This window comes from Haplochromis burtoni, unplaced genomic scaffold (assembly GCF_018398535.1).
Source record: "Haplochromis burtoni strain Fernald_Lab_line unplaced genomic scaffold, NCSU_Asbu1 Contig_28, whole genome shotgun sequence".
Classification (NCBI taxonomy): domain Eukaryota; kingdom Metazoa; phylum Chordata; class Actinopteri; order Cichliformes; family Cichlidae; genus Haplochromis; species Haplochromis burtoni.
Genome location: NW_024582389.1, coordinates 2,690,564 through 2,700,352, shown reverse-complemented (window position 1 = coordinate 2,700,352; position 9,789 = coordinate 2,690,564). Strand labels below are relative to the sequence as shown.

The window sequence follows — 9,789 nt, the reverse complement described above, 5'->3', positions numbered from 1 at the left end:
GGATTTAAAAGAAAAACCATGGGGTATAAAATATGGGTAATCAAATGTCATACATTGTGCTCTTTTTTTCTTTTAATCATAAATTGTTGCCAGTTTGGACTAACAACCAATTTTTGTCTGGTAGTGGAGACAACTTAGTCCAGTATGCAGAAGGAAAAAGGCTTGTTCTATCCTGAATTATTTTCTTCTTCCCTCTCTTTCAGTTAATTTAGACTTTTCATAGCTTTGTCAGTTCTGTTTGTGTATCTAACACACACCTGTTCGCAATTGTTACTTTAGTGTAAGTTATATTTGAAAAATGGAACATTTACTGTATTTCTCAAATAAACTGCTGTGATATACTTGAATAAAGGTGCAAACTGTAACTTTGAAGTGCTTGTTTTGTTTTGTTTTTTTAAAGTAACTTTGACAAGTATTAGCCTAAAATACCTGCAGTACCTTTGATGGCCACTTGAGGCTGGATTTGAAAGGAGTTAACCCTCAGACTCCCATATTAAAATGGGATGGTTTTATTTATTCATTAGCTAATTCCTTACTTTAAGAAAACTCAACTCAACAAGAAGTATTCTCATCACTCTTGACACTCGCAATCTTTTTTTTTTTACAACCGCAGCTATCGCCATCTGGTGGCCTTCCGATAGAAGGCAGTTCCACATTTGTTGCTTACAAACCAGTGTGTGACGTCGCGCCGACTGTGGCTTTTATATACAATCAGTTTGGCGGAACGATGAAGCCGTACTAAAAAGCAAGCCTAGGAAACCACGGGTTTTTCAGAATAAGGTTAAAAAGTCTATTCAAAGTTGTTGCATTAAGAGCCCTGATTAACCCCTGGGGCAACCTCAAAATCCCACCCTTTCGTGAACCTCGGGACCAAAAATGGTCCCAGGTTGCCCCAGGGGTTAATAAAGTGTTGATTAAACCGGACAACACATAAAAAAACCAGACTTGACAATGTGTTCATATTCTGGTATATGTATTAGGTTTCAATAATAACAATTGTTAAGTTTTCCTTTTTGGGTACAGATTTACAGACGTACCATTTTCAATTCAGCCTATCATTTTTTTTTTTTCTAAAAACATTTATACAGAATTGCCTTCAGGTTTTAAAATATACATATTTCCTCGCTGTATTTACAGAATACCAACCCGACATAATTTGCAGGTTGCAATGAAACATTGTATAAAACAAGCGGATTTGGGAAGGAGGAACTTGAAACACAGAAGAAACATGGATAAACAGATAACATCTATGATAACAGTCGCGGGTGAATATTGTGCTTTTTTTTTTTTTCCCGGAGGAATTGTCCCAACTTGAATCTGATCAGACGCCAGCGGAAGAAGGAATTCCCTCTCTCTCTCTCAGTGTGGTGCTTTCTTTATCCCAGAGAGCAAGTCAGTGTGAATAAAGGCAGGAAAAAAAAGCCACTCACCCTCCAGATGATATCTCAATCAGACTGGAATTGTACAAGAACAAAGGAGGGGGGGAAGAAATCTCTTTTTAAACCCAACCTGACCCCGATTTGATAGTTTTTTTTCCAATATTTAGAGAGCCATTAAAAAGGCCCAGGTTACACAGAGTTCAGAATCTGGTTTTAAAGTTACCCCATAAATCTGCACAGTTGGAACTTTGCTTCTGGTTGCAGTGGAGAAAGAAACTCATCGGATGCACTGATGAAGAGGAAAACAGTCGCGTCGCTTCCCTTCGCTTTTCCCTCCTGTCCTTCAGATGTCGCTACTGGAAAAACGTTTGTATGCCACAAAAACTTTCACAAATGCACGACTGCGAAACCTACGCCTGCTAACGTGTGTTTTACTCAAAGGGACACGAATCTGGACCTGCAATGGCTTTCAGCTGAGTCAGATTATATGAAAGGAAATGAAGGTGTTGAGTTTACAGAGATATGCACTGAAAACAAAAAACAAAAGGCAGTACCAGAGGGGGGGAAACAGACTTCATTTAAAAACCCTGGAGTTTTCAAATTACTAAGAGGGACCCTGTGCCTGTTTGATGACAGAGAATGAACTACTACCATGACACATACAGTACTGGAGGTTGGGAATCGTCACCTGACATGGCTGAGTAGTTAAACATGAGTACATTCTGCACAGGGTGTTTTTGACTTTATCTTCAGGTGTGGGGCAACAGTGTGGATGAATGCTGACGTCAAGTCCAGAGGTCGCCGACAGACCGAGCGAGCGATCGGCCCGTCTCGAAGCTGCTGTCACACATCGTCCCACAACTGGAGCTCAGCTGGTGTTAAGCGTTGACCCAGTGCGACCCGGTCCGAGCCACCCTCAGCCACTCTGGATATACTTTTTGATGACCACGCAGCCGTGTCTGAAGAGCGGGCAGGGCAGTGACTGCAAGAGTGTCCAAGTGTTGGCGCAAGGGTCAAATGTCTCCATGCTGCCGAGGGCCGGACCCTCGCTGCTCACGATGCCTCCCGTGGCGTAGATCTTCCCGTCCAGAATGACGGCGCTGCATAAAAAGACACAAAATTTTCTTTCGAATCAAGGATTGGATGCACGAAAAGTGACATTTTTCTAAATGTGAACACGATATAAAAAGTTATGTGTTCCCATTTGATAGCAAGCTATCAGTTTCCCTGATGCTAAACTAAACTATATGCAATACTGAATCCTCTCATATCTACCTCGCAAAAAACAAACGAAACTAATCAAAGCAACAGCCATTCACTGCTTTTCTATAACATCTGTTGGAGGTTAAATCTGCCTCTAACAAACAACAAAGTGGTAAAAGCTGTTGACTGTTCCACAGAATGGCTGAAAAAGAAAAGAATCCACATGTTGCAATGGCCCGATCAAAGTCCAGATGTCAACCCGTTTAAAGTGCACTGGTGGGACCTTAAAGAGAGCTGTGCATGGCCTCAGTGAACTAAAGCAGCGCTGTGGTGCCAAAGATTCCTGTGCAACAATGTGAGGGAGCAAGAAAGAGCAGGTTACTACTTCAAGTTACTATTGTGCCACTGAGTCAAGGGGTTTTTAAGAGTAGCTGCTGTGCAAGTTTGTCAACAGTGCTACACCAAACTGTGTGGCTCCATAGTGCAGTGGGTTACAAATTAGCCGAGCAAGCGAAAGATCCCCGATTAAATCCTGGGAGGAGACGCAAACTTTGGGATCGCATCCGGTGTAAAAACAAGAAAGGAGCAGCCGAAAGTAGCTTTAGTACAAAAGCGACACATCTGTAACTGACTGTGCCGCCCAGTCACCTTTAAGTGAAATCTAAAAGATGACAAATCTTGATTTTGTACGGGAAAGCGAGCATTACGCGCGCATCGACTGTTAGGATAAACAGTAATGAGAGGTAATCAGTGTCAGGAAGATAAGTAGCTCAGTGCAAGTATGAGCTGCTTTGATAAAGCTAGCTCTGAGTCACAGCGGCAGAAATATTGTTGGTGGCGTTAATCACGACGAGACAACAAAGCCACACAAAGACGGCATCTCCACAAACATGCTGATTGTCACGCTGGGGGCCACGCCTGGGATTATTGACATCACTCGCACTTGCTCTCGACAACATGGGCTAAGGTGGGGAAGGGTTGGGGAAGGGTGAGGTGGATTAATTTATATATAAAAAAATAAAAATACATAAAATCTCACACATTACATTTTCTCTCGAGGACGAGAGAGAGGAGGGGGGGGAAAAAAAACTACTGAAAAGCAAATATCTGTACAAATGTGCTCATTTGATATGAGAAACAGAAACAGGAGTTTGTGTGCGGAGAGGATTAAAACTTGGGCCGTAAGCTGATTAGGGCTTTGTACTCCTATTGGGCTTTGGAACGATCTGCATTTACATAAGGTGCACGCTCAAACACACAGACGCGCTCGCACGCGGCGAGCAACATGCCGTCCTACTGCACAAATTCACAGCACTGTTAGGACCGCGAGAGGAGAAGGGAGAAAAAAAAAGATTATTACATAAAGCCTAAATCTACTCAGAGAGAAAAGCACAGCTGATCCAAAATGGAGAGAGCGCGGGGCGAAGCCTGGAGGCTGCTCTTCCTGATAAACAGAGGGGAGGTGCAGGGCCTGCGGAGGGCCGGACGCAGCCAGGGGAAAATATCTGCTCTCCTGCATGATGACCCTCCTAGACTTCGTGCACTGCAGATATTTTTCCGAGTTTCCTGTCTGACAGCGGCGTGTTTGTTGTCCCCCCCCAATCCCATCCCGCCCCCCCCGGCCGTGCATCTCCTCCCCTCTCTTGTGTCAGACTTAGTTAAATGTAGCAGAACAGCTGCCTGGCGTGTGCTGGTGCAGCTTATCAATAACTCTGACAACATGATTTATGGTGTACGTTTTGCACATAAGATCACTGTCTGTAATTGCCTCCCAAATGTATTTCATGCATGCTTTTTTTTTTAATCTATTTTTTTTCTCGACTTCTGCAAGGAAAAGAAAAGGGGGAGAAAAAAAGGAGCGAGAGAGAGAGAAGAAAGGGCTCAGGGCCTAGAAAACTGAGTTCATTATCCAGCGAACTGCACACCTCAGTGGCTCGAGTTGACTGGGATATTAGGGTGTGATCCCACTGCTGTTCATTTTCATTTTTCTCCCTTCATCAGCCATTATGGCCTCGCTAATGGTGGGAAAGTTGCAGATCGCAGTTGTACTACTTCCTGTTTTTTTTCTTTTTCTTAGGAGACAAACGTGACTCTCTGCACAAATACGCCGCCCCCTCCTCTTTCCGCCTCCACTAAAACCTAAATGACTCAGATTTCAGTTTAATAACTCGAAACAGTCTGTAGAAAAGTTGATTAAATCAAGCCGCCTCAGATGTGTCTTGTTTCTCTCTCTCTGTGACAGACGGCGGCGATACCGATCAGACGGATTTAACAGTCGCGTATTAGAAAGCAAATTTCCCGCCGAGGGAGAATTCTCGCAATCGAGCCGCATCGCGTTGGAAAAGGCTGTCAGCCCCGTGGCGTTGTTCGAGTTTTAATTAACTGGCCTGAAAACGTTTTTTTCCCCGTGCGACCGTTTACCTGTGTTATGACACAAAGACTGACAGATTACTAATAAGATTGAGTTTTAGATTGTTTTCAGGCTGTTTAATAATGTCACAGAGGGTTTTTTTTCTTAAAGCTTCACAAAACACAGAGCTGCAGTTTTGAGCTTTTGAAAAATCTTTTAAATTCCACACTGGGGATTTAACTTGCGTGTGGTGCCGCTACATTAATTATCTCTTACCTGCAGAACTGCCGAGAGTGATTCATGTTGGGACCGGCCTTGATGTTGCCTTTGTCTGGGTCATAGATAGTGGTAGCTCGAGCGTAGGCTCCTCCCAGGATGAATATAAATCCATTTAGGCTCACTGCAGGGGCGTATTTGTTATCTAAAGATATGAGAGACAAAAAAAGGGAGCGAGACAGAGAGAGAAAGGGGAGGGAAAAACAGGAGAGATTTTTTATTTTGAAAAAAAGAGAAAACAGAGCTATTGTTTGGATGTCATTCTCACTCACAGCAGAAATTTCCATTCGGTATAATGACATCAATTTGTTCTTTTTTTTCCCACCCTTCCTCCTGGTCCCCGCAGCGCATGCAAAAACGATCATCATCAACATTCTACTTATCACTTTACAGATATGCCCCACTCAAGATTGCTTTGGAAAAAAACAAAAAACAGAATGGATACCAAAACCGATGAAAAAGCAGAGTTCATAAATCACGGTGGCTTTATTGGGTTCCACTCCAAAATATGTTTGGGCTTAGAAGCAATATAAAAGAGTTACCTAAGTCCCAATAATTCACAATTGCATTAGGCCCCGTGGCACCTCCGTAGATTTATAAAGAACCAAAAATAAGGAAAAGAAAAAGCAATGTGCACATGTATTGGCAATACATGAGTGAACAGGTGGGATACTGCATACTGTGCATGGTGTATAATTCACTCTGACACTGTATATGGCGCGCGAGGAAAGCAGAGGCATTGAAGCAGCACCGCTGCAGAGGTATAGATGATGGGAAACAAAATGAAACAGCGGTTTGCGCGTAACGATGCCGGCTGGAAACCAGGAGTTTGCGAGCAGTGGCCCTGCTGTGCGGGAAGAGGAAATGTATTTCAAACTCCCGGCAATTTCTCTCTAGCAGACTGCAGCTGGCCAATTTACAAGCAGCATGAATAATGCACGGATACTTGGCCGTAAGCTGCTGTCCTCCCCGTTTTCTGCCACAGTGGACGGGCATCCCTCATCGCAAACAGGCACCGGGAGGATTCGAGCCTGACGCCTTAATAAAGGCAGCGCTGGCAGCCCTAAAAAGCCTCACCTCTGTGTTTGATCCAGCTCCCCTTTCCTCTTACCTTTTGCTGAGAGGAGACTGGCATATTTCATTAAAAGGTCAGCTCCGGAGTTCAGAGGTGCTGCTGCTGATGATTATTGAATTGGCTGTGCTGCATTATGTGCTCTAGGAGCGCGCTGCCATGCTGGGGCTCTGTGTATATAGTGCTGCTTTAAAATAAATGATAATGGCAGCAAGTGCCAACCTCCTGGGTTGAAAAATGAAGCCAATGAGAAAGTGCCAAAAACTTAAGCTGCTGGAATGGCCACTTAAGGTTAGCTCCAAAAGTAAGTCAGTCCCTCTAGACTCTAATGCTTAGCTTTACAGCAGAAATAAACATGTACAGCCTGGTACAAAAAACTCATTAAAACTTTAGTAAAGCTTGAAGATGTGCATATTTAAGGGCTTAGACATTCTGAGATTCTGTTGGGTTTTTTTTTTATTCAGTTGTACTAAAAGGTCTCGTCTTTGTGGTAAGAATATTTTATTTGAGCCACTTTTTTAATAGTCAAAAATCTTTTTTGACTCTTTTTTTTATTGCTACAGTTATTTACAGTTAACCAAGTAGACCAGCTTTGTTAACCAAGTAGCTGATGACTCTTGCCCAAATATAGTGACGTTAAGTGAAAAAAAATGTGCAAAGTCTTTTGTAAAATTGTAGTCCACAAACCCGTGGGTAACTACAAAACAGCTACGTTGATCTTTTATTATGTTAGTTAAAAGTTACAGTGTGTAAAATTTCATCACTAGATGTCAGTAGATTGCAGTTGACCAAGTTCTACTTTCATGTGTATAATCCACTGTAAGACAGCCATCTCTGGTCGCCGTCCATCTGTAGTGAATGTAGGCTGTCAGTCGGCTGTTTACCTCAGCTGTCAATATGCGTCCACATTTATTTACAGTGGAGCAGATTGTGAAAAAGTTGTCAGCGAAGCTAAGTTTGTCTGATGACAGTAATACTGAGGTTGTTGAGCATATCTTGAACTTTTCTTGAACTTTTCCGCTGGTAAACTCTTAGCTGCTGTTAGCCTCTGTTAGCTGCTGTTAGCCTCTGTTAGCTGCTGTTAGCCTGTTAGCTGCTGTTAGCCTCTGTTAGAAAAAACTGTGTTTTTAAGTGTCTCTAACATCTAGGTTTGCTAGCTCTCTCTTAGTTGAGAGATACAGAAAATGATTCGCACCCACAGCCATCACGCTTTTCAATTGTCAAACAAATAGTGGATGATCCATACCAGAGTTATTGTTCTTATTCTTAACATTGTTCAAGTTAACACTCAGCAAATTAACTCTCATACGATGTGAGAATGTAGTTAAACAGTTTATTAGAGGTAAAGTGTGAGTTTTAGGATACTCGAGCCTAACATTAGCTGGCTAATTGTTAGCTTATAACTAGCTAATGTTGTCATTTTGCTGGCTCGTTGTTAGCTATCTGGCGGCGGGAGAGTCGCATGTCTGAACTGCTGACAACAATTGTGACAGTTTCTGGAACAAATTAGCATGTTTAGACATGTTTTGGTGTTAGAGCCCTAACTGCAGTTCAGGATGAAGAGGACGATAAGGGCTTGGCGTGCTACATATACTGCTGATCTCTAACCACATACATAAAATACAGTTAGGCAGATTGTCCTTTTTTTCTATCAAATAATCTAAAAAATTATTATTATTCAAGGGCTCAGCCTTGGGTGATCTTGTTTTTTCTGATAAGAACATTTTGTTTGAGCCATTTTTTCGCTAGCCAAAATCTTATATGAGGCTACAATTATTTAGAGTTGTGCTATCCTCCCTTTCAAATATGATTACATTAAGCTAAAAACGCCAAATGCAAAGCTTTAAATGGTCCTGCACACAGCTTTGGGGAACTACATAACGGCTACATCCATGTTTGCTAATGTAAAGCAGGTGTAATGTCTACAACATCCAACATCTTAGTTCAGTGGTGGCATGCTAACATTTGCTAATTAGCGCCAGAAACCTAAGTAATGGAGCTGATGAAGATTTCAAAAGAAAAATTAAGAGCTCATCAAAGTTATAAAGAGTTTGTCCTTGCAGGGTGCCACATTTTCCAAAAGGCACTCGAAGAGTTGTTGAAATATTTCACTTAAAATCCAAACTCATGTGAGGGCTAGAGAAAAAGAGGATCACCAAAGTCATGAATGATTCATCCTCCTGGGACCAGTGTCTGCATGAAATTTCATGGCATATCATTCAGCAGCTGTTGAACTATCTCACTTGTAGACTGACAGAGACCGACTACGCTGCTATTGCGGTTGAAAAATACTGTATTATTCACATATGACGATCCTGCAATCATTTACGCAGAGTGAAATGCAATCTTAAGTTCCACTGCAACCATCTGAGGCGTCAGCCTCAATTTCTGCCCTTGAGAAACAAGTTGCCACTGATTGGTCCTCCTCACATTCTGCCAGACGTGTTTATTTTCTTCTTTTACCTTCCTCGTCTCATTGATATGCTGCTGCCAGTCTTCCTGAGCGTATGTGTGTGTGCCAGCGTAAGCGTGTGTACATGATGTTTTGTGTTAGGTCCCATAAACACAGAACACTCATTTCTCTCTGCTCTGTGCCCGAGGCAGAATAATAACAGGATGCTCTCAAAGGAAAAACCTTCCTCTCTTTTTTCCCCCATTGAAACTCTTGCCATCACTTCCTGCCTCTCTCTAGCGGACTAACAGTAAGCACCGAGTTTGAGTGCTTGGAGGAGTACCAGGCAGGTAAATCTCATAGTTCTTGTTTGGCAAGCCTCGGAGGACTGCTGCTGGGGTTCCACTTCTCTTCCACCGCTTTGGTTTTGTTCTCATCCCTTGGCCTTCGTTGCAGAAAACGAGTCATTTTTTGCTGAAACAACATTGAGATACAGTAAAGGGAGCGCAATCTGTCTGTGTCAGCTGAAAACTTTTCAATTCTGAGATGGACTTTGCTATTCTTGAAATATCGCAGTAGATTTTGTCGGCTTTCGCAGCTCGAAGGTTAGAGAGCTCAGCCAGGAATCCACAGCTGACCACGTTCTACATAAAAAATGAATAAAAAGAGGCAGCAAAACAAGGTTTTAACTCTGCAGCGGTGATAGAAGTATAGCTGTGCCTGCGGGGCAACATGGGCTGACACACTCTCCCGCACCTTGATAAAACAGCTTAGTCACCAAGCCTGGGTTCCCCCCGGGCTGAGGTCAAGGACATCAAACAAAAGAAAACGCACACACCCGCACACGGGTATGATGAATTGTGCAGCTGCTGTCTCAACAAACACCTTGTTCTTCCCTATCTCGTTCCTGCATCAACACCGGCAGCAGATATCCGACGCTGTAAAACCAGCACGCAGCAACAATAACCCACACAAATAGAGTAAAGAACAATTCACTCAATCAGACCAATACTGTTTGCTGTACAGATCTAGACAAGACCGCAGTCTCTGATAAAAAGCCAAACAGCAGCCTCCATCACAAAGCCGCAGCGGCATTACATCGACGCTGAAATGTGCG

General features: G+C 42.8%; 1 protein-coding gene across 6 annotated transcripts in view; it reads right to left on the bottom strand.

The window, feature by feature from the left end:
* Positions 1-956: 956 nt before the first annotated feature.
* LOC102307488 (kelch-like protein 29) overlaps positions 957-9,789 on the bottom strand; it is a 273,511-nt gene continuing 264,678 nt past the window's right edge. For all 6 annotated transcript variants that reach the window (XM_014332219.2, XM_005917719.3, XM_005917722.3 and 3 more), the window contains 2 exons: positions 5,209-5,353; positions 957-2,479 (listed from right to left, as the gene is read on the bottom strand). In XM_014332219.2, the coding sequence (XP_014187705.1) occupies positions 2,296-2,479; positions 5,209-5,353 (329 nt within the window). In that variant the 3' untranslated portion in view covers positions 957-2,295. The remainder of the gene's footprint in view (positions 2,480-5,208; positions 5,354-9,789) is intronic.